This window comes from Anolis carolinensis, chromosome 1, assembly GCF_035594765.1.
Source record: "Anolis carolinensis isolate JA03-04 chromosome 1, rAnoCar3.1.pri, whole genome shotgun sequence".
NCBI classification, from domain to species: Eukaryota; Metazoa; Chordata; class Lepidosauria; order Squamata; family Dactyloidae; genus Anolis; species Anolis carolinensis.
In genome coordinates, this window is record NC_085841.1 from 83805747 (window position 1) to 83831885 (window position 26139).

At 39.5% G+C, this 26139-nt stretch overlaps 2 protein-coding genes across 2 annotated transcripts in view; both read left to right on the top strand.

Annotated features, from left to right (window-relative positions):
- perp (p53 apoptosis effector related to PMP22) overlaps window positions 1–4039 on the top strand; it is a 17661-nt gene extending 13622 nt beyond the window's left edge. The window contains exon 3 of the mRNA XM_003223282.4: window positions 563–4039. Within this exon, the coding sequence (XP_003223330.1) occupies window positions 563–783 (221 nt within the window). The 3' untranslated portion in view covers window positions 784–4039. The remainder of the gene's footprint in view (window positions 1–562) is intronic.
- Window positions 4040–14083: 10044 nt separating this feature from the next.
- LOC100564136 (p53 apoptosis effector related to PMP-22) lies at window positions 14084–24742 on the top strand. The gene is made up of 3 exons (XM_003223283.4): window positions 14084–14506; window positions 21456–21599; window positions 22359–24742. The coding sequence occupies exons 1-3, from the start codon at window positions 14305–14307 to the stop codon at window positions 22574–22576; spliced, it is 564 nt and encodes a 187-aa protein (XP_003223331.1). The 5' UTR covers window positions 14084–14304; the 3' UTR covers window positions 22577–24742.
- Window positions 24743–26139: the final 1397 nt, after the last annotated feature.

Sequence of the window (26139 nt, forward strand, 5' to 3'; positions counted from 1 at the left end):
CATTCTGTATTATCCAACTCAGTCTGCCTCCTGCCCAGATCCACAGCTGTTCCTCTACACAGTAACATGCAACAACAACACAAGTGCAGCCACGCTCCCAAACAAATGGCAGACTTGCTGTAAAACATGATGTTTTGCTGCTTAATTTGTATAATCATAACGTAATTTGATGTTTAATAGGCTTTTCCTTAATCCCTCCTTATTAGCCAACATTTTCGCTTATCCAACATTCTGCCAGCCTGTTTATGTTGGATAAGTGAGACTCTACTGTATTTTGTTTCTTGGGCCCCATCAACACTGCCATATAATCCAGTTTCAGAATGTAGATTAACTACATTGAACTAGATTATCTGGCAGTATAGACTCATATAATCCACTTCAATGTGGTTCAGTCTGCATTATATAAGTCAATACTGAGCATCATAATGCAGTTCAAACTGGATTATATGGCAGTGTAGATGAGGCCTCAGTTAGTACCTGTGATATGATAGAAATAGCCTGCTCTAAATCCTCCCATAATAATGCAACCTAAGTTATTGTTATTCTCTTTCTCCCCATCCAGCTGCTTTCCAGATCCTAGGCTTGGTCATCTACCCAGTGATGTACACAGAAGACATTCCTCTGACGGGAAGCAACATGTTCAGTTGGGCCTATGGCTTTGGCTGGGCAAGTACCGTGATGGTGATCGGCTGCGCATTCTTCTTCTGCTGCCTGCCTAACTGGGAAGACGAAGTTCTGGGCAATATAAAACCCTATGGGTACAATGATGTGGAGCGTATGTGATCTGGGGATGGTAGAACATTGTTTTTAATATTATTTCTGCTTTGTAGCAGGAAACCTGTGATTGTATTTGCCATTTTCTCATTTTGTTCTAATAACCAAACCACAAAAACACTAAGAGCTTCTGTGGCATCTTGAAAGCTAGCAAATATTATTATGGCATTAGTTTTCATGGATCAAAGCCTATTTCACAGTCCCTGAAAATGTATGCCAGAATAAAATTCTGTAGGTTTTACCTTACCATGGCTCTTCATTGTTGTTTCTGTAACATACTAGCATATTAGTTATGTACCTGGAAATGATAGCAAATTCCACAGACACGTTTTAGACACATACCCATTTTCAGATTCACAGCAGTTCAATTAGAGGGGAAAGAATTGCATTCTGTATTTTCACCATGATACACTTTCTTTTGTATTTCCCTTTCAATAAAGATGGCTTTTTCTAGGAAATTATATTGCTGGTGTAGTTCATTCTTATAATGGTAGTCTTACTGATTTAATTGATTGATAAAGAGTAATTTGGAACCTTTTCCCCTAACAATACACCAGCACAACTTTTAATTTCATTTTAGATCAGGGGTCCCCAAACTAAGGCCCGGGGGGGGGCCCTCTGAGGTCATTTACCTGGCCCCCGCCCTCAGTTTTATAATATAATATATTGTATATACATATAATATTGATAATAATATTATAATGTAATACAATATAACACTAATAATAATCTATATATATAAAAGAGTGATGGCATCAGGGCAGCGGACAAAACAACAAAACTACAGGCCCCCAAACCTCGAAATTTGACAACACAACCCATCATCCGCGCCTCTAGGTTGATACAACAAAACGAAAAGAAAAATAAAGTCCTAATTAGAGGGAGAGGAATAATTGTTTTTATCCCATTGCTGCCAGTTAGAAGGCTAAGCTCCGCCCACTTGGTCTCCTAGCAACCGACTCGGCCCAGGAGACAGGCAGAGTTAGGCTTCACTTAGGCCTTTTCCACAGATTATCTAATTTGCACTGGATTATATGGCAGTGTAGACTCAAGGTCTTTCCACACAGCTATATAACCCATTTAGAATCTTATATTATCTGCTTTGAACTGGATTATCTTGACTCCACACTGCCATATAATCCAGCCTTCCAAGCAGCAAGCCTATTCCTTTGTATTCCAGCTCATCAAACAAGGCACACACACAACAACAACAATCCTAATTAACTTGACTATCTCATTGGCCAAAAGCAGGCCCACACTTCCCATTGAAATCCTGATCAATGTATGTTGGTTAAAATTGTTTTTATTTTTAAATATTGTATTGTTCTTTCATTTTTCTTATTGTTGTTGTTGTTGTTGTTGTTGTTGTTGTTGTTGTTGTTGTTTTTGCACTACAAATAAGACATGTGCAGTGTGCATCGGAATTTATTTGTTTGTTTTTTTCAAATGATAATCCGGCCCCTCAATAGTCTGAAGGATTGTGGACCGGCCCTCGGCTTAAAAAATTTGGGGACCCCTGTTTTAGATCTATAGCTCAGGAAGCTTGTACAGTAACATCAATCTGAAGTAGGATTTTAAGATGATTGATTCTAGCTATAACAAAATAACGAATATGAAAAGGCTTCAGAAAAAGCTCAGAATAAATGTATATACATGTAACATGCAATTTGCTTTCTATCCATGCACATATACTGTCTGCCTTTTTCAAAAGTGTGGCTTCTGCTAAAGTACTGCTTGTAGCAATATAGTCAAAATAAATACTACACTCAATGAGTTACTGATAGTTCTCAAGTAAATTTAAAAATGAGGATTACAGTATTTACTGTGCAGGAAAAGTACTGTACAATACAAATTGGCTTCCTATATGTCTTTGACACAAATTAATTTTACTTATAATTGGGTAGCAGCCATATATTTCTAAATAGTGCATCTATCCAACATGTTTCAAAGGTAAGAGATTTTAAATTGTGGCTGGAAATAACCTCATTGATGTTCCTATAACACAGTGGTTCTCAACCCGTGAGTCCCCAGGTGTTTTGACCTACAATCCCATCCAGTTTGCCAGCTGTTAGGGCTTCTGGGACTTGAAGGCAAAAACATCTGGGGAAGCACTGCTATTACACTTTCCCCAATATGTGGCATAATTGTATCCTTACCTGATTGATGTCAGCAGGAAAACATTTTGGAAGAAACCCTTTTCAAGCAATCTGTTTTTCTTTGACACCAAAGGAGTAACGTGTGTAAAAAAATATTTCCCATGCCCCTTCTTCCATGTAGCAGAAAAATCATAATATAATTTGAGTTCCTCTCTGGTATGAGAACACTGTATTTCCCATGTATCTAATCATCGAATTTATCTATAAAATGATTTTACAAGATAGTCATATTAGTTGCTTAAGTACATGATGCAATTTTGTACAGTAAATTATTCAGCAGTTGCATAGTTTTTTAACTGCTGGCACCATCCATCCAATTAATGACTTTTACAGTCATTACAGTCATTCAAGGTTTATCTACTCAGGAGTAAAATTCATCTTTACTCCCAGGTAAGAATGTATAGGATTGCAATTTTAAGTCTTATTGAATTCAATAGAAGAGTTGAGTATTTACTTTTAAAAGTTTTATTTTGAAAATGATGGGATTTAAAACTGCAACTTTGGCTAGCATTTGCTGTCTAATTTCCTTTTTCGTGGCTAATGAAATGTACCATATACTGCATTTAGAATATGAGTATTTTTAGGTCTCAGATTCTAAATATTACCAGTAGTGCCAGATAGGATTTTATTTTTTTTAAACCCAGCATTCAACATAGTATGTCTTGAAACCTTGTCTGGAATATCTCCTGTCGGCATTTGCATGCCCTCCAGCATGATTCTATCGCCAATTTTTGAAGGAGGTTCACAGTACTTCACTTTCACAGGGTTCCAGTGCCTTTAATCCTCATGAAATGGAGGGCCTGGAGTAGTTTCGTTTATATTAAAACAGAAAACATAAGTGTTGTCGAAAACATAAGATTCAAAACATACATTTACAATGATAATCATTTGAATAAAACACGTCAAAAAGAGGATTGGCATGTCAAATATGTGTTTTTGTTATATACCTTGTAATGGGAAATCTTTTATATTTGCTGAAATGTTGTATAGAGAAATTTCTAATCTCAGAGATGGCTTTTGTATGTGTTTATTTTTGTTCTAAATAATCCATCCATGGTTGAATAAACCTACTAATAAAGATTGGTCAAGCCATATAAGTTCTTGTCATATACATTTGCATGCGTTTCATTTGTCTTAAATCTGTTTTTAACTACTGATTATGGGCTGGCTGGAGATTAAATCACAAAATGCAGCAACACACAATGTAACAGAGCCTGCATACATTCAGTAAATATATATGGTTCTGGCTGGGGTTGCTGGGCTTTGTAGTTGAATAGTATCTAGAGGATAGAACAGCTCACACATGTGCTAGGGAAAGGGTGAAGTAGAAGGCAGACGTAAATGGAAGAAACTCTGCCTAGAAATATATTTTTGTGGGACTAATTGGAGAGTTCATAAAATATAATTTGCTGGTAATCCTTACTTTAGGCTGCAAACCTGACCTTGAAGAATTCACACAATCATTCTGGCATGTGATAAATGCAGGTAGAGTTCAGCTAACTTCAGTTAGTGGCAAGCTGGCAGCATAAGGACCAAATTCAGTCTTTGTTCCAGGCTACTACAATATCTAATGCTAAATCCAGTGCTCACGAGTCTGTATATTCTAGTAATTTGGCACAGGTTGAAAGTATAAGCACATCACAGGCTTTCTCTCTTAGCAGCAACACACTTAAATGGCTAAACTATCCCTTAAGGTTTTGATCTTTTTGTTAGAAGTGCAACAATGCTGAGCCCTGAAGAGTTAAGAATCCTAGTTTAACAGTCAAACCATGTGTCTACTGCTATATAGGAACTAAAAGGAATCATGAGCTCTAGTAGCATCAACAACCAAAATACAAACACATTTACAGTACTGCTACGTATTGTTAGATCATCCTTAGTAGTCTTTTTCAATTGATCGTGGTTGGTCATCTTATGAAGACTCAATGAATTTCATAGGAAAGGAATATTCAGAGGTGGTTTTGCCAATTCCTCCTTCTGAGAGCCTGTCTACACATACCTGAAAACCTGTTAGAAAGTGGGACAAAGGGAAGGGGCGCTATAAAGTGCAGAGTGAAAATGTGCACTTGATTGCAAGATGGCATAGAAAACACATAATAAAAAGGTTTGCATAAAATCCAATCTTGGGCTTAAAATGCACTACTACGGAGCACTGTATGTCCCAGCACTCCCCAAAAATTAGATTTCCTTGCAGTATGCTGGCATAGACTGCTCCATTGCTTATCATTTTAAAATCTCCAAACAGCTGATGAAGGACCTAAACATATGGAGCTACGGACACACAGGTGGCTAAATGGAAGCACAAGGGCAAAGCAATTCCCATGAGAACTCTCTCCAATCATTTCTTTGCTCTCATTTCCTGTGTATTACTGAAAGGAAATGGAGTAGGGAGCAGCGTATTGCAGGCAAAGACCCCAAAGTGAAACCGGGGGAAAACTGGGAGGCACCAGGAGTGACGCTGAGGAGAAACAACAGAAAATCTGCTTGGCGCAATAGACTAACCCTTGTGCCAGCTGAACTGCTGACCTGAAGGTTGCCAGTTTGAATCTGTAAGACAGAGTGAGCTCCCGTCTGTCAGCCCTAATTTCCCATGCAGGGACATGAGAGAAGCCTCCGAGCTGGATGGTAACACATCCGGGCGTCCCCTGGGCAATGTCTTTGTAGACAGCTGTTCTCTTACACCAGAAGTGACTTGCAATATGTTCTTAATTCATTTCTGACATGATTTTTTTAAAAGCACTGTAAGTTTGGCAAAATGCTTATGAGGTACAGTTCATCTCAGGGAGAAAAAAATAAAAGAAAACTTCTGGGGGATGCCCCACCATACCTTTTGCAGTTCCCTTCAATCCGCATTAATCTACGCTTTCTGGATGCCATGGGAACATTTCCCAGAACTGAGAACTCCATGTGTGGGCTCTCCTTGAGATATTAGGCCTTTGAGAAGTAGTGTGTGCAATAAGTTTACTTGAAATCGTGTAATTGACTATGGACCGGCCTTAGACTTTGCTTTTTGGATGCTATATCTTAACATTGGATTGTATTTAAACATGTTTTTATGTATACTTATTTTAATTTTAATGTAACTTCTTATGTTTATGCTGTAGGCCAGGGGTCCCCAAACTAAGGCCCGGGGGCCGGATGCGGCCCTCCGAGGTCATTTACCTGGCCCCCGCCCTCAGTTTTATAATATAATATATTGTATATACATATAATATTGATAAGACTATTATAATGTAATACAATATAACACTAATTATAATACCATATAATAATATTAATTATATATTCTATATTACATATAATACTAATAATATTACAGTATAGTGGTATAGTTCAATATAGTAATATATAATGCTAATATTGTGGTATGCTAATAATATAATATATTGTATGTACGTATAATTTGTAAGCCATTCTGAGTCCCCTTTGGGGTGAGAAGGGTGTGATACAAATGTAGTACATAAATGCAGTAAATAATAAATAAATAAATAAATAAATTTTAGACTTAGGCTCGCCCAAAGTCTGAAATGACTTGAAGGCACACAACAACAACAACAACAACAACCCTAATTAACTTGACTATTTCATTGGCCAGAAGCAGAACCACACTTCCCATTGAAATCTTGATAAATGTATGTTGGTAAAATTGTTTTTATTTTTAAATATTGTATTGTTCTTTCGTTGTTGTTGTTGTTGTTGTTGTTGTTGTTGTTTTTGCACTACAAATAAGACATATCCAGTGTGCATCGGAATTTGATTGTGTTTTTTTTTTCAAATGATAATCCGGCCCCTCAACAGTCAGAAGGATTGTGGACCGGCCCTCGGCTTAAAAAATTTGAGGACCCCTGCTGTAGGCACTATGTAGTGCCAGTTGTAAGCCTCCTTGAGTCCCCCCAGGGATTGAGAATGGCAGAATATAAATATGGTAAATAAATAAATAAATAAATAAATAAAATTTAATCCTTACTCCGGATTAATCAGATGTCTGAAAGGGCCCTGAAAAATGGTTTACAGCCCTTTCTATTCATTGGCAGTCAGCTATCCAAATATGAATTGGGGTGACTTTGCTTAGCTTCCAAGATCACAGCAGATCTGGTGCCTTAAAGTATTAATGCCTCTCCAAGTGATACTAGCTCTATTCTATTGTTTGTTCTACCTTTTCTAACCATAACTTGTTCCCTTTTTATTCAGTTCTCCTCTCAAAATGAATGTTTCAGTGATTCATTCAGTAATGCTTATGTGATTTGTGTTAATATTGTGCTCTTCCCCGTGCAAGCACCCATCTTTGAAAACAATAACGTTTCCTCAAGTTCTGAAACAGAGGCAGTTGTTTGACATCAAGTTGTAATGAGCCACAATATCATAAACTGAGTTGTACTTCTTGTTTGGTCCTAGGATCAATTAGATAGAAGCAGAAGCTGCCAATGTAACTATGGTTAGCCTTTGGAAGGTTGATATGTGATCTGAATTTTCTTGATTTTGGAAATCTTAACTTAGACTTTAAATCAGTGGTTCTCAACCTGGGGTCACAGGACCCCTGGAGGTCTGTGATATTTAATTATTAATTATTAAATTATTAACAATTATTTGTGTTGATACTATTTTTTCAATGTTCATGTGATCATTATAATCAAAATATTATATTATAATTTGGAGTGTGTGCATTAACATATTAACTTATATCCCTTTCTCTAAATTTGAAGGACTTTTATAAGAAAATATAAATAATTATTACTTGATGCAGTCTAGTGCCTTAAATCATGAGTTAAGTCTTGTGGGTCCATGACTACAAAAGATATTTAAAAAGGGGTATGTGGTAAAGAAAAGGCTGAGAATCATGGCTTTAAATAAAAGGTGTACTTTTTTCTATTAAAAAATGGACTACATCTCTTGCATTTACTTAGAATAGGCATGAGCAATGAGTAACCCATAGGCATGAATCCTCCTCAAAGTGTCCTGATCTGACTTTTAGGCAGTTTTTTTGGTCACCAAACTATCTAAACTAGCTTAAACCTTGCTACAGATGCTGTGCTTTTCTCCCCCCACCCCCCCAAAATACAAAATCTGTCAAAATGTTGGCCAGATTTGATAAAACTTCACTTCTAGTGCACTAAAATGAAACAGTGGGGTCTGTGGGAGGAGTATCTAAGAAACATTGGTTTCAGAGTTGCCCACCTCTGATTTACTATGGGAAATGTAGGTTGATCTGTGGTCCAAACTTTCTTACTTTGGGAAGTATAGTTCCAATATATCTTCTTTGTTTTTGTTTTACATGAATGGTTTCTTTCTATTTGGAAAATTTGCCTTTTTTGGAAACTAAAGAAGATGTAAGAGTAAAAGCATAATTACAGTATCTGACAACCATAAAAAATATACAGAAAGCTCATAATCAAAAGAAACAGCAAATCAACCTTTTTGTTCATGGGAAACTATTTCTAGCTGGATCTCCCACAAAATAATTTCTAGCTGGATCTACATCAATTCCTAAAGAAAAGAGTTTTACTGTTGCAATTGATTCAGATATTCTACAGCAGGGGTTAGTAAGTGGAATTTGTTTTGGGTTTATTAGGGTATATTTTCTTCCTTTTGGAAACATTCCTAACACACACATGTACATTAAAGCACAGTAGATTCCTCATAATTGTCTACCCAGGTATACATTTTATGCAGTTCTGTAGTAGCAGAACAGTTCAGTCAGTATCAGAAAGAAGCCTTCTTGCAGTTCAAAAGACTTCACCCCAGAGGCCTGAAAAGACAGCTCTAAACTAACCTATATTTATGATGGAAAGTAAATTGGTATGATTTGTTTTGGACACACCATCTTAAGACATTTTGTTGCCTTAGCAGATGAGGCCCCAGGACCCATACAAATTATAGTGCATAGTATCTGAAACCAGACAGGTCCGCCCAGAAGGCAGACAATCCAGCAAGCACTTCTCTTCACATGTAGCAATTTGTTTCACATTCATGACTGTGAATGTGACTACGATTCTGGGCAAACTGAAAGCTGGTGATTCTAGAAGAAAGTTAGTTGAGCATTGGGTTCTCTTCACAGCCACAGCCCTCCCATGCCTTGTCCCTTAACTGTTGCTGTAAGTAAAGGTAAAGGTTTCCCCTGACGTTAAGTCCAGTCATGTCTGACTCTGGGGATTGGTGCTCATCTCCATTTCTAAGCTGAAGAGCTGGCGTTGTCTGTAGACACCTCCAAGGTCATGTGGCCGGCATGACTGCATGGAGCGCCGTTACCATCCCATCGGAGCGGTACTTATTGATCTACTCACATTGGCATGTTTTCAAACTGCTAGGTTGGCAGAAGCTGGAGCTACAGTGGGCGCTCACGCCGCTCCCGGGATTTGAACCTGGGACCTTTCGGTCTGCAAGTTCAGCAGCTCAGTGCTTTAACACACTTCGCCACTGGGGCTCCTTAACTGTTGCTGTATGGAGGAATAATTGGAGCAGATTTTGCAGCTCCTGCTTCTGGGAAATAGAAATCTTTATTTCATCCTTCACATTTCAAGAGACCCTAGGTAAGGTAAAGGTTTCCCCTGACGTTAAGTCAGTCATGTCTGACTCTGGGGGTTGGTGCTCATCTCCATTTCTAAGCTGAAGAGCCGGCGTTGTCCATAGACACCTCCAAGGTCATGTGGCCAGCATGACTGCATGGAGTGCCGTTACCTTCCCACTGGAGCGGTACCTATTGATCTACTCACATTGGCATGTTTTCAAACTGCTAGGTTGGCAGGAGCGGGAGCTAACAGCGGCCGCTCATGCCACTCCCGGGGTTTGAACCTGGAAACCTGGCACTTCGCCACCAGGGCTCCTCAAGAGACCCTACTAATGATATTTTGCTTGAGCAACCGCTGAGTCTTATATGCTAATTATAATTAACTTTGCTCAGTTGTCACAATTTTATGCTGTATCCCAAAATAAATAGGGATAGCCAATGTGGTGTAGAGGTTTGAGCACTGGATTATGAGTCAGGATACCAGGGTTCAATTCCCCACATGGTCATGAAAAGCCACTGGATGACGTGGGCATGTCATGACCTCTCTGCTGCCGGAAACCCCATGTTATGTTCTTGTGGCATCACCATAAGTCAGAAGACACACAACAATAATGTATTTTAGTCTTAATATTACCTTGCCCTCAAACTAAGTAAAAAGCATTAGCAAGAATGGAATTACACAGTGTGTTTTAAAGTCTAAAAGGCTATTTTAAGTATATTTATTAGAGATGCGCTCGAAACATTTTCCTTTGTTTCCTTCATGCTATCGTTTTGTTGCGACCGTTGTCTACACAAAACGAAAGGCAACATTTTCATAGGAAACACATAGGTGACACGAAAATGAAAGCTGCAGTCATTGTGCTTGCTTTTGTTTTCCTTTCGTAATGACAAAGGGCTATTTACCCACACTAGCTGATGTGTACCAATGGGTCTTAATAATATGCATTGCCCGACTTACCAGGCAAGGGCCGTTCAGCATGGAGCACCCACTTCTCAGAAGCCCCCTGTGTGGTGGGAAATTCTCCAGCCGCCTGGCCGCCTGGCCAATCGGTGGTGGGCCAGCCCTGGTGGCCCTGTTTAAGGCCACCTGGATGGCCAGAGCAGGCATTGGGCCTGCTTTTCGTTGTTAGGACAGTAGCGGCAAGGACAACAGCAGCTGTGGACCCAAGCAGCAGTCAACCAAGCGGCGGCAGCTCCGGCTCTGTATTTCTGTGGCTCCAGGAGGATGCTTTGGCCTTCTGGGGCTTTGCTCAGGTTTCTCCCCCCTTTTGCTTTCTTTAGGCCGCTTTGGCTGGTTTCCTCCCACCCCCAGCCCTGCCCCCCGGCTACTTTGAGAGGGCTGCTTTGGTCTTATGGGACATTTTAAATAAATAAATAAATAAATAAATAAATATTAATATATATGTAAATAATAAATAAGCCTTGCTTTTCTTTTGAGGCCTATTCGGGGCCTCCGGCCCAGGCCTCCGCCCTTTCCTGGCAGGAGGGCTACACCTGGCCCTGGTTAGGGCTCTTGCCCTGAGGTCTGCTTTGGCGACTACTGGCTCAGGGCTTTGTTTCTCCAGGCCTTATATCACCCCACTTTCCCTTGGCTTGGGGCGAAATGCCCTCCACGTGTGGCGTTTTTCATCCCTCTAGCCCAAAAAGTGAGTGCAGGGGAGGGGGGGGGGGTGAGCCTCAGAAGCCCTCCCATTGCAGCCAATGGTCCAAAATTTTTCATTTTTTTCATTAGCCAGATGAAAATTTCTGTTGTATAGGTGGCCAATTTTCATTAGCAGGATACAAATACAAAAATGAGATGACATGAATGAAACAACACAAAATGAACAGCAATTCCACACAAATTTACTGTATTTTAATCTGTTTTTACCACATGGTTACTATTAAAAAAAATTTAAACTTTTTTATTGAGTTTTTTAAATTTGACTAAGTGTGGGATTGTTAGCTGCCTTGAGTCCTCATGGGGAGAAAGGCGGGGTATAAATAAAGTTAATAATAATTATTATAATGTCAATAAAATGAATGTCCTCCCTAAAATAATATACAGTACAATGTGTTGTCGAAGGCTTTCATGGCCGGGATCACAGGGTTGTTGTATGTCTTTCGGGCTGTGTGGCCATGTTCCAGAAGTATTCTCTCCTGACGTTTCGCCCACATCTATGGCAGGCATCCTCAGAGGTTGTGAGGCATGGATACAGTAGAGTTTCACTTATCCAACATTTGCTCATCCAACGTTCTGGATTATCCAACACAGTTTGCCTTTTAGTGGTCAATGTTTTTGTAGTCAATGTTCTCAATACATTGTGATGTTTTGGTGCTAAATTCATAAATACAGTAATTACAACATAATGTTACCATGTACTGAACTGCTTTTTTCTGTCAATTTGTTGCAAAACAGGATGTTTTGTTGCTTAATTTGTAAAATCATAACGTAATTTGATGTTTGAACGTAATCCCTCCTTATTATCCAACATTTTTGCTTATCCAACATTCTACCGACGCGTTTATGTTGGATAAGTGAGACTCTACTGTATTAATTTCAAAATATATCAATTTTACTAAATTATAACTACTTTAAAATTTGAACAAAGTTATCGTAAATTTTATATGGAATGGGGAAAAAATGAATAAAATTAAAGGATCTACAGGATGTAAAAAAGAGAGGGATTGGCGTTCCCAAATTTGAATCTATATTACGAAGCAGCAGCACTATACTGGGTTAAAGAGTGGATCACCTAAGGAAAAAAATTACTAATGCTGGAAAGATATGATCTGAAATTTGGGTGGCACACCTATACAGAAAAGAAAAAAGTGGACAGTAATGTTTAAAAAACATATAAGATATAATCTTTTTAGAATATGGATTCAGCAAAGTTCATATACATTTTGAAAATTCCAAATTACAGTATATAGGAATAATTCCACAAATTACAATATAAATATATATCCTGGCCGACATATAAAAACTTACTGAAAACAGGAAATAAGAAACTATTGAAATCTCTAACCAAACTCCAAAGCAACAGGCACTCAATCTCCTGATTCCAATACTTTCAAATCCGTCAGAGATGGCAAGATGTTCAAAAAGTGAGTATTCAAGCAGCAGATACAGAATTAGATGTACAACTGCAAAGAAAAAAACGATTGCGCGAATCTACAAAGTATTACTAAAAACCACACAGAAGATCAAGTACAAGTCTACATGATTGATTGGGCACAAAAGATTGGACATAATGAGTACAAGGGAATACATGTGGAAAAGAGGGAACATCAAGTTCCCTATCTTTTTTTATTCCTAATTTTTTGTAAATAGAGCAATATACTGAAAATAAATAAACATAATATAAAAAAGAAAGAAAGACTATATTGGTGGTCTGAACTGACATGAGATATGGAGATCATTCAATCTATTGTGGCATAGTCTTGATTTTGTTCCTTTCTTACTTCTGAATAAGGTCCTATGTTCAGGACATGAGGGATGAAAACAGGGGCAAATGTGTGGCCCTACATGTTGATGGCAGATATCTGATAAGGAAGAAATATATTCAATATTTGAAGCAAGCAACTCCACCACAAAATAGGAAATAAAAACCTAAACTGAGTCCCTGGTTCTGACAATCTTTCAAGAGAAGATTCCAGCAAAACTTCTCATGTCTTTTCCTTCTACATTAAAGAACTATAATGGAAAAATAAATTGCGACACAGAAAAAAATGTATTGCATAGGTTCAGGAAGATTTGGATCCAGCCAAGTTAAAAGGTTTGAAGAAATTTCCCAAACAGATTCAAATTTAGACATTCTCTCTGACTGGGTCTTGTACCTGCCTAAAATACTTTAATTTTGGATGTTTTTATCTATGGGATTTCATATGTTTTGACTTTCAGTGCTAAACTTTGGTCATTTCTGGAAGCCCCAAGTGATGTCATTAAGCACAATACATTTCCTGCTTCTTGCAGGGGGTTGGACTGGATGGCCCGTGAGGTCTCTTTCAACTCTGCGATTCTATGATTAAGAGTCAAGCACTGCTGTGAAGTGCTGACTATTAAAAAGCAAATAGTCTAACAAATGAGGAAAATATAGTATTATACTTCACACATTTCAAGTCATTGCTCTTCCTCTGTTATTTTCCCACCCACTACGAGAACTGAAGAGGAAGCCCCAAGCACTGAGATTCTGAGCCAAGCACTGAGATCAGGGAACTATAGGTTTCGGCCCATTACAATTCCCAAGTTCCCTTGGGAAAAACTATAAAAATGAAATTGATATAAAATTAAAATGTCTTTGAAACAGAGATAATCTCTTAGTAATAATCCCTTGTTGCTGCCTTAGTGCTGCCTTCTTTTTAATCATCCTGCACTTGAGAAACCCCCAGAAAACCTCAGAACATTGTTTCATAATTCCACAAGTGCATTACTTAAATTAATGAAGATTTAATTTCATCTTCCTTTGCCCCCCCCCCCCCCACAAAATGCTGTGTTGCTCCTCACTGTAAAATGTTAGCACCTTGAAATGGTGCGATATTAATAAGATGGGGCGTAGTCTATATTTGACTTGATTAATAGCAGATCAAAAAAGAGAGCGAGAAGAGGAGGAGATGTTCCAAAACGAGCACAGTCCCAACCCTGAATTTTCTTTCCAGTCTAACAGGTTATTGCTGTAACTTGTTCTTTGAAATTTAGGTGGAGTTTTCTTCTTCAGTGCCTATTTGGACCACAGAGCTGCTCTCTACTTTACCTTCTCTTTTCTACTTCTCCCTTTCACATGCTCTCAATACGCTTGTATTAAACTTCAGTTTTCCGCAAACTCCCGAAGCTATAGTGGGAAGACTTTTTGGCTTACCAGTCAACAAAGTGAAGCAGACTTAAACAAGATGGTGAGGCAAGGGCTGGACTATACCCGCTGCAGATGGATTTTGCCTCTTCTTGCGGGCTTAGCCATGCTGTTTGGCATCATAGCACTGGCTGGTTGGGACTGGATTAGCTCGCAAACCCTGCCATTTTCACAACATGCCTCCTTATGGAGAATATGCTCCTTACAAAACGGATGGCAATGCAGGTCGCTCTTGGATTATGGTAAGCCTCCCAGTGATGAAATCTGTATTCTACTGATAAATATGACTTCCAGGTTTGAATCTAAACCATTTGAAAGGGAAAGAGTCATTTCCAGAATGAGGTTACTGAATATGGATAGTATTTTGCTCAATAATACTTTTCTTGTATTTGTATATAGCTGCTATGTGAGTATGTGTTTTTGCTGTATTTATGCTAGATGTGTGTATCTAAGAGCCCTTCCACACAGCCATATAACCCAGAAAATCAAGGCAGACAATCCCACAATATCTGCTTTGAACTGGGTTATCTGAGTCCACACTACCATATATTCCAGTTCAAAGCAGAAAATGTGGGATTTTATTCAGCTGTGTGGAAGGAGCCTAAGTTTTCAAAGACAGAGCAAGTCTGTATCCAGTTTACATAACATCTGTATTCTGGAATCTCTGCAAGAATTTCCAACCTGACTAAAAATAGATTGAGTTAGGACTAAAAAAAATGGCAACCATGACAAGCAGGGATATCTGAAACAAAGCAAATTGTGAAACAGTTGTGCAGAACTGAAAGCTGCATGTTCAGAAAAACTTGTGTAGTTGAATGCATACATCACCAAATCTCATCATAAGTAGGGCTTATATTTTTAGGGACAAAAGGAGGGATTTAAAAAACTGCTTCTTAGGAAACATGCAATGTTTCTGAAAAAATTATAAGCCTAAATTACATGATTAAGTTCTGAATAGTGTGGACTGAAATGACAGACTTCAAATCAGTCTTGATATATATACAAATAAAAGAATGAAATAACCAGAATGACTATCCGCCTTTTTTTGGCCCATGCTAATGGAAACCAACCTAGATGACTCTTCAAAAGGGAATTAGAAATGTTCATGAAGAATAAAGCTGATGATAGTTCAAACCCTAATGGTTCTATATCTGTGATGGTCCAAGTATGTTTCTGGGACCACATGGAGCCTGTCATTGAGGGTTTGTTAGTGTAAATATACTGCTTAAAAATCTAAAATAATTGTACAAATTTTGAGTGATCATTCCTTTTAAAATTCTTCCACTCGTGCTTCATAAATCTTGATCAAAATATTAAAATGTCAGCATTAAATCAAACAGAAGATGTATAATAGGATGTCTGAGCTGACATTAGGATATTGTATCCTTTAATCCTCTCCTGTTACCCAACAGTTCAAGATACACAAAATATCCATAAAATCTTTATGTAACATTATGCTTGTGAAATAGGGGGAAAGTGTGGCACATTATTTAACCATCTACTGGAAAGCCCCAGATTTGCCCCCTTTAATTCCCTTTATCTTAACATATGCACCGCCTGCTTGGAAGACTACATACTGGTTTTGAAAGTTTGCACAAACTTGAATTGTTCCATATGTCAATGTTTCACCTTCTTGGCACTTGTATGTAATGGTATGTTGCTGTGCATCTTTATATTGTTTCTGATTTATGGCAAAACTCAGAAAATGATAACAGGGAATATTCTTGCAGGATTTCTCTGGAGGGGGAGGTGCCATTATCTTCCTGTGAGGGTGTGATTTGTTCATGGTTCCCCAGTGAGTTTCCGTGACCAAGCAGGGATTGGACACCTGCAGTCTCAGATCCTAGAATAACACTCAAACCATTTCATCTTGATGGCTTTCACATGTAATTACATGAAGATAATATAATGCCCTAGTCATGCTTGAGTCTGACTGAATTCAAAAAACATTTTACTCCTAAATATAGCTGACAGATACAGAATTGTAAAATGGGGCTGTAGAACTAACCACGCCTACTCATAAATATGTTTTTCAAATTATGCTGAATAGTTTGGTGTAGACTTTCCTTTTTTGTTCTTTTATTACATTTTAGCCATATTCTCTCCCAATATTTATTATTTAATTGTGCTTTCTTGTTTTGTTAACTTCTTCAAGACCCTTTGGAAGCATATAAAAACTCTGGACTGGATTTCTGAAGTTCAGAATATACCTTTCAGTCTTTGCTGCTGAAAAAACAAACAAACCCAGCCTTTGGATACCATTCTAGAGGAAACAACTTATGGAAATTGTTTTTTCTAGAAATGGTAGCCAAAGGCTGGGTTTTCTTTCAGTCACAAAAGGTCTGAGTACATTCTGAACTTCAAAAAGAACCTGCGTTGCATGAACAGATGCGATCTGAACCCCACATGAATATGCATTTTAAGTGGTTACTACTACAGATCTCTTTTCCCCACTCAAGACCACTGGAGTCACACAACTATTTCCCACTCTCATTCAGTATTATCCTTCCAGCAATAAAATTCCAGATATTTGTGCAACAAATAAGAAATTCTGCCCTCTGTATTCACAGCTGGATTGTGTTGGACTTGTACACATGAGATAATTTCTCCTGGTGCAGAGTTTGGAAGTTACTAGTAGTCCCAGGCAGGGCCGGTCCAAGGTAATTTTCAAGTGTAGGCGAACAGAAATTTTGGTGTCCCCCCCCCCCCAAAAAAAACCAATCACTGAAAAATAAAAACATTGGATAAGCAAAAATATTGGATAATATGGAGGGATTAAGGAAAAGCCTAAATAAAGAACAACACTCTGAAAACCGGGGAAATCCAGATAGGAAGCAATCAGGGCCAACTAACACCCCCCAACCAAGGATGCCCCCCAGGGAGGAAGCAGCCAGGCTTTGAATCTGCAAGGCCATTAAATGCTAATCAAGCTGTCCAATTGCAACATTCACACTTGCCTCAAATGGACAAGAGCTCTTTCTCCCACTCTGGACATTATAACCCCACTTGCCTTGCTTCCTACAGACTTCACAACCTCTGAGGAGGCAGCGGCGGCGGCAGCATGCAGGGCGGGCCCACGCGAGCATGGGCCCGCCTTCCGGGTAGCGGGCGCGCTCTTCAGTTGCTTAAACTGGCGGAATGAAGCTTCCTTCCGCTGGTTGAAGCAGCTAAAGAGTGTGCACGCTGCCCGGAAGGCGGGCCCACGCCGGCATGCAGTGCGGGCCCACGCCAACACGCGGGGAGGGCCCATGCCAGCACGCATGGCAGCCCCTGCCTTCCGGGTGGCATGCGCGCTCACCAGCCACTTCAACTGGCGGAAGGAAGCTTCCTTCTGCCGGTTGAAGCGGCTGGAGAGCTCGCACGCCACCCGGAAGGCCCAGGCCTGCCAGAAGGTGATGCCATGTTATCGAAGGCGCAGTTGAGGTGCTCCCGCATGCACCTCAACATGCATGCACGCATGCATGTGCGCACATCCAGGAGCACCTTAATGGCGTCCCCTACATGATGGCGCCACAGGCAAGTGCCTAGTTTGCCTGGCAGTTGAACCGCACCTGGTCCCAGGATTACTCAGCTTCAGAAAAAAAAACTTTTTTTCAATGCATATCCTATTCCCTGTCTTGAGATTGGGTGCAATTGAGGGTGGGGTTGTCGGAACGTGGGACAGGTTTGTGGATGATTACCTAAGTCTGGAAAGCATGGCATCACCATTTTTAAATATTCAGTGTAGGTATGTGGATAACTGCATATTAGAATAATCAAAGGCTCATGGGGATTTTGAAACGGAGGTGACCATTTGGGATGGTGCACATGGGTGAGCGGTGGGCAAAGTTTATGGCAGGGAAGGTTTTCCTTGGAATCAATGTCTGACAAGCATGCTGGCAACTTTTTAAAAGTTCAGTTTACATATGTAGGCAGATCTCCATATATTTGAACATCTGGTGGCTTGCATGATTTTGAAATACTGTTTCTACAGTGACGGATTTCTCTTTGTCTGACTCTCCAATCCTGATGCCTCCATCTGCCCTGGAGACCCATGGACCACCCACCTTCTATTTGTTGTGTGTGTTTTTGTGTGTCTTTCACATTTAAAACTCCTGCACTCACTGACTAATTCATTCAGGCAGGAGGGCTGAAGGGGATGGAACAGAGAAGCCACCCAATGGGGTGGTGAGATTCTCAGGAAAACCAGAAAGGCTGTTGGTTGATAGGTTTGCACATGCTGGAACACTGCTGTGTTCATGTGACCTAAAATAATATGCTGCTGCTGCTCAGTCATTTAGTCGTCCCCGACTCTTTGTGACCTCATAGACCAGTCCACGCCAGAGCTCCCTGTCGGCCATCAACACCCCCAGTTCCTTCAAGGTCAATCCAGTCACTTCAAGGATATTGTCCATCCATCTTGCCCTTGGTCGACCTCTCTTCCTTTTTCCTTCCATTTTCCCCAGCATCGTGATCTTTTCCAAGCTTTCTTGTCTCCTCATGATGTGGCCAAAATACTTCAGCTTTGCCTATAATATCCTTCCCTCCAGTGAGCAGCCGGGCATTATTTCCTGGAGTATGGACTGGTTGGATCTTCTTGCGGTCCAAGGCACTCTCAGGATTTTCCTCCAACACCACAGTTCAAAGGCATCTATCTTCCTTCTCTCAGCCTTCCTTATGGTCCAGCTCTCGCATCCATAGGTTACTATGGGGAATACCATTGCTTTGACTATGTGGACCTTCGTTGCCAGTGTGATGTCTCTGCTCTTCACTATTTTGTCAAGATTGGCCATTGCTCTCCTCCCAAGAAGTAAACGTCTTCTGATTTCCTGGCTGCAGTCTGCATCTGCAGTGATCTTTGCGCCTAGAAATATAAAGTCTGTCACTGCCTCCACATTTTCTCCCTCTATTTGCCAGTTACCAATAGGTGTAGTTGCCATGATCTTGGTTTTCTTGATGTTTAACTGCAACCCAGCTTTTGCACTTTCTTCTTTCACCTTGGTGATAAGGCTCCTCAGCTCCTCCTCGCTTTCGGTCATCAGAGTGGTATCATCTGCATACCTAAGGTTGTTCATATTTCTCTCAGCAATTTTCACTCCGGCCTTGGATTCCTCAAGTCCTGCATGTCGCACGATGTGTTCTGCGCACAAGTTGACTAGGAAGGGTGAAGGTATGCAGCCCTGCCGCACTCCTTTCCCAATCTTGAACCAGTCTGTTGTTCCGTGATCTGTTCTGACTGTGGCTACTTGGTCTTTATACAGATTTTTCAGGAGACAGACAAGGTGACTTGGTATCCCCATACCACCAAGAACATGCCATAGTTTATTATTATCCACACAGTCAAAGGCTTTAGAATAGTCAATAAAGCAGACATAGATGTTTTTCTGAAACTCCCTGGCTTCCTCCATTATCCAGCGGATATTGGCAATTTGGTCTCTCGTTCCTCTGCCTATTCTGAACCCAGCTTGGACTTCTGGCAACTCTTGCTCCATGTATTGCTGGAGTCTTCCTTGCAAGATCTTGAGCATTGTCTTACTGGCATGGGAAATAAGTGCCACTGTACAGAAGTTTGAGCATTCTTTAGCATTCCCTTTTTGGGTATGGGGATATAAATTGATTTTTTCCAATCTGATGGCCAATCTTGTGTTTTCCATATTTGCTGGCATATGGCATGCATCACCTTGACAGCATCACCTTCAAAGATTTTAAACAGCTCAGCTGGGATCCCATCATCTCCTGCTGCCTTGTTGTTAGCAATGCTTCTTAAGGCCCATTCAACCTCACTCCTCAGGATGTCTGGTTCTAATTCACTCACCACACTGTCAAAGCTATCCTCTATATTATTATCCTTCCTATACAGATCTTCTGTATATTCTCGCCACCTATTCTTGATCTCTTCAGCTTCTGTTAGGTCCCTGCCATCTTTGTTTTTGATCATGCCCATTTTTACCTGAAATTTGCCTCCAATGTTTCTGATTTTCTGGAAGAGATCTCTTGTCCTACCTATCCTATTGTCGTCTTCCACTGCCATGCATTGCTTATTTAAAAATAGTTCCTTGTCTCTCCTAGATAACCTCTGGAATTGTGCATTTAATTGGGCATATCTCCCCCTATCACTGTTTCCTTTTGCCTTCCTTCTTTCTTGGGCTACTTCCAGTGTCTCAACAGACAACCATCTTGCCTTCTTGGTTTTCTTTTTCTTTGGGACGTACTTTGTTGCTGCCTCCTGAACAATGTTGTGGACTTCTGTCCATAGTTCTTCTGGGACTCTATTTATTAAATCTAGTCCCTGAAATCTATTCTTCACATCCACTGCATATTCATAACATAATGTAATGTAAATAATGTAAAATAATATAATGCCAGAAAACCCCTTTTGTACTGAGGTGACTTCAGAGATTGGAAACTAAACCAGTGGTTCTCAACCTGTGGGTCCCCAGATGTTTTGATCTTCAACTCCCAGAAATCCTAACAGCTGATAAACTGGCTGGGATTTCTGGGAGTTGTAGGCCAAAAATATCTGGGGACCCCAGGTTGAGAACCACTGTTCTAGACCAATTTGAAACTGGATTAAAATGGGTGAGTGTGAAGTTAACAGGGTCATAATGCTTCCTGGGGTTGGAATATAGCTCTCATGTGGATTTAGCCTTAATAAGTTATATAGGGAAAAACACACACAATTATTTTAAGGGAACTGGAAGTAATTTTGGGAAGACTTTACTTCCCACGCCATGCCCACAATTCCATGGTACTATAAGCACCTCTGTCAAAACAAGCTGTTGAAACACTTCAGCAACATTGAAAACCTATTTCAAAGATGAAAGGCATGATGAACAAGAACAGCAATCCCTCTTTCAAGTTTAAATAAAATCCAGGTTTCCATTAAAATATTATTATGTGCAAAGATAGAAGTCTAGAGACATTTATTAAGCCCTGCACCATTAAGTTGGGGCACAGCTGGGGCCGAGATCTTATGGTCACTTTCTGTTTTTCACACCTCCAACACTACTTCTGCCCCCCCCCCCCATGAATACCAAAAACCTGATTAGGAAGAAAATACAAGTTGATAGAAGGGGTCACTGGATTGCTAGAAGTTGTTCTATCAATCTATACACACATAGAAGCATAACATTTCAGCCAATGAATAAACGTGCACGACAATATCTCAATGTAATAAGAGCTGAGATAATTGGATTTGATTTTGATTTTCAGCCTGGGGTCAAGGTGCAGCAGGCACTTTCATGGTTGGATTTGTCCTTGTGGTTATCTGTTTTGCCTTGTCTATCATCGCATTTGCCATCAACACACTTCGCTTCAACTTTGTGAGAGGAATAGGAGGCATCTTTTTCGTTGCTGGTAAGACCGTGCATCCAAATTAAAAGCATATAAATGCCTTCATTTTGGTATGTTGGTAAGAGTTGTGAAAAAATGTAGTTGTATCTCCACATTTGCAGATTTTACATTTGTAAATTTGTTTATTCACAAATTTGATTAATACATTATCTGTAGGAATTTCTAGATCTTCCAACATGACTTGATTATCAATTTTCAGCAGAGGTTGACTTTAGACAGAATCATGCTGGAGGACCTAGAGATCCCTACAGATAACATTATGCAAGGCATTTGTAGGCCCTTCAGTGCCAAATGTCATTCCCAGAAAGGTGAGAATTAAAATTACACTTTGGAAAAGTTTCTTTTTGGATGATAACTCCCAGAATCCTCCAGATGGCATGAGTTTCCATTCAAAAATATTCCATTTCAAAATTCTGAAAATAAATGCCAGAAATAGTATTGTGGCATATTTTACTGGAAATTTCTAATTAACAAGTATGCCCTGATGGCATGTAAAATCACCACTTTATTATGGGGCAGTTCTGATTACTTTCAAGCTGATTTATGATCAGTTATCCATGGTCACTACATAAGGCAAAGCTATTTTAAAGCATCTCTTTCTGTTCCATTACTAAATGAAATGATAATGATTTTATTATTGTAGTCACCACTGAGTTCCAGCTTTGAGGAAAGATGGCATATAAATTAGGAATAATGATAGTTAAATAGAAAATCACTCATTCTAACTGTTTTTAATTAACTTCTCTCTCTCTCTCTTTGCAGCTGTGTTCTCACTAATGGCCCTCGTCATCTACCCTGTGATGATCTCCAAATATATCATCTTCCCAGTCGGTACTGTGAATCAGTTTGGCTGGGCCTATGGCTTTGGGTGGACCATGTGCCTAATGTCAATAGGCCTTGGGTTCTTCTTTTGCTGCCTCCCCCTCTATGAAGATCAAATTTTGGGAAATGTCAAACCTTATTACTATCCAGATATTTAAAATAACTGTTGGGAATATCAGCAAAGAAATTATAATTTCCATAAATGGTTGGGCTCCAAAGAACCCAGAAAAGAAAAAAAACCTGCCAACCCATTTCCATGCCCCCAGCTGTAGATTTTTATAATTAGGAAGCAGTAGAAAGCAGCTTTAAAACGTATGCATACACAATTAGTTTGGTTTTAGTATTTTTCTGGATCCCTTGTGAAAGCTTTACCTTTATTTTTAATAAACAAGTCATAGTATAATTTGCCTTTTTGAGACATAACAGAAAAATAAAACCTTATTGATTTATTTGTACAACTGATAGATTACCAATTAAAAGGTATGTCTTACTAAGAGCTTGCAAAGTTCATTTTTAAAAATAATTTGTTCTTATTACTCATTATAGTGGTTGAAAAGTAACAGTTTTTGTTGCTTGATACAGTGTTGAAAAGTGTAACTCGTTGCATGTCTTTTTTTGGTACTGCTGCTAACTTTCTTATTACATTCCATTATTTTTTTCGGTCTCGTCACACGGCTGCCGAAAAAGGCTCACCTTGCTTTGTCGCAAGGCGTGGCAAAGCTGCCACCCCTCACCCCATATCACCCGGCTTCTGCAGCTGTTGATCCCATGGGGGGAAGCGTGGTGCACGCGTGGAGTGTGCGGCTTCCTGCCATTAAAGTAAATGGCATATGGAAAGCTTCCTGTGTTGCCGTGGCAGCAGTACACCAGTTCCAGCCTCTTTCACCCATGGAGCCGGCACAATGTCATCTGATGGGAGCAGGCTCGTGGTTGACCAGAGTTAGATCGGCACATGCCACCAATTTTAACCCTGTGTGACGAGGTCATAGAATAAACATGTAGGATCTATCACAGAATTGTACAGAATTTTTTAAAAATCTGTCATAATACTGTTCATATAACTTTAAAAGTAAAAAATAGTTTTTCACAACACCAGTACACCAAGTTCACTCTTTGTTATTATCTTATTTCTGAAATGTAATGTCATTAGACCCTTGCTACCTAGAAAAAATTAATAAGATACAAGCCATGATGTTACTCATCAAATGATGACATCAAAGTTGTGATTTTATAAATGAGTCTGATCTTGCTGATTTGGTTAAAGAAGAAATTGTTGAATAAGAAAATGCATTTTTTCCAGAAATGACTTTTTCAGAGAGGCTACTAATATAACCATGTGTATAAGTGCCTTTCTCTTAATAACAATAATGATTGAGAAGCAGCAGCATCCTTCTTCATCAAATAACTGGAAGCATAGAGGGGTGCACACAATGGCATTCTATATGTATTGAGCAGGGCCAGCCCTATTACCAGACTCAGTGAGATATCTAACACAGGTAGTGCTTTTGGGAGAATGGCATCCCCAAGATAGGCTCCTCAAGGCCCTTAAGCTAATATACTTTATTTAGTTATGATGAAGAGATATTATCTTATTAACAGCAAATTTCAACCACCAGTTGGATTTTTGACAGGAGAATGTGGATGCCATCTTGCCATTTGACAGCAGAATGTCTTTGCTAAACCCTAGTGTCTTGAGAATTAGGAAAGCAGGCTATGAACTAAGGCAAGCCATTCCACTGGACCAATGCAGTATGACCCTCATATGCACAAGGGAACTGTTCGTGGACTTGCTATGTAAACATGACATTGTAAATAATAGAGAAAACTGTTGAAATGAACAATATCTGACATGTACATATTATAGAATTACACCAAAGTACATAGAAAAGGCCTAGAGAGAACACCCCTCTGATATTTTTAGGTCGTCCAATGCAGTTCGGTGGTCACCTTTAGGTAGAAGCATACCGTAGAATTGTGCTGGGTGACCTGGAAAATGCCTAGAGATAACATAGTTTTCTAGACATGGGTAAGTGAAGTTGTGGGTACTGCAAATACAAGGCTTTTACTGTATTGCCTTTTCCCCTCCTTTAGGCTTTCTTCTGACCATCTTACCAAATAATTTTATGTGTCCTTGCAAGTAAAAATCTGTGGCCTTAAATTGTAAGCCCTCTGGCAGGAAATGCATGATTATTGTGTTATGTAAATGGTGTTAATTACTGGTAGCTGTGGCAAAAGGTTCTCCTCCAGACTAACTACATTGTTCTGAAAGTTTCTTCACCGCATATTAAAGAAGACATTTTTTTCATTAAAACCAGTTAATAAAATATTGTTGTCTGTCACTAAATGGTTAAAATATGTACAATAGATATTTTAAAACAAGCTTAATAGTGAAGAATTTTAAAATGATTTAAGCATGTGGACAAGTTGGGCTTAAAGTTCATAAATTGACTTCTGTATTGAAATCCTTTGGAAAACTATGTAAACAAAACAACAACATCTAAAACAATTTCTACTTCTTTAAGAAGGAATTGAGCATTCTTTTAACACTGGTAGCTCATTGGCACTCAACTCTCTTAACTTTGTGTCTGGCTCACCAAATGACATAGCCTTCGTGGACCATTTCAGAATCTGCAGTTTCATATTAACCAGCTTTCTGTATCAAAAACAATGAGTATGAGAAAGAAATGCCTTTCTGTAATACACGTATTTTTATGAGCAGGGTAAAGGACTTTAAAATGATTTAATTTGGTTTAAATGTGAAGAAACATCATTCAAAGATGTCTTTGCCTCCAGGTGAGCTCCTTGCTTACATTTCCATTCATGTGGAACAAAAGAAGTCTCTGCCTCGGCTCTCTAGAGTTGGCCTTGCAAACTTGCAAAGCTGATGATATGGGAAGTGACCAATACAAAGTACCCTGCAGCCTTGTGTTTGTATTTTAACACACATTGACTCATCTGTGCTGCAAGGTCTGTTGTAATGGTAGTGGTTAGGTTGGGCTGTGCTTGGGAAAAAAGCGTTTTCTTCAAGATTTGGCCAATCCAGCTGAACAACTGTTGCACCAACTGTGATGAATGCCTCCTTGTGGTTCCCTTTATCTGTGAGACCAAGCTTGGAGATATTACTTTTTGGACCTCAAAAACTAGAATTTCACAGTGGATGGAGTTGTGAATCCCAAAAGTAATTGTTTCATGTCTTGTTGTGATTATTCTAGGGCTGTATCAACTAGCCTGTTATCTCACGGCATTACATTGCTCAAGCAAACGGAAACAGACCAGTATGGAAACAATCACTTTCACACCTTACATCCAATAGTGTTATGATGCTACTTCAGTGATGCACATTCCCACAATCAAACTTCTGCACTGCTTCACTTGACCCCATTATCCTACCTGTGTTCACTCTGTTATCAAGCCATTTAGAGCAGCATTGGATAGTGAGATCCAAGCTGTGGGTTAGCCCTGGTGAGAAAAGAAGCCAATAATTTCCAGAATATAACTCACCAAGTCGAAACAAGCTACTGAGGTATTTTATTTAATTTTAGCTGAAAGTGATGGCAGCCTGTGATAATTCGCCAAAAATAGACTGAGATACATAACATAGCAAAGCACGCACTTTTATACAGTTTTCAGCTTCAAAATTCTCACCGCCCCTGGCTGGACCCAGCCTTGCTGTGATTGGCAGGGGCTCCCTGGAGAGGTGGGAGCTTGACATGCCTTGGCC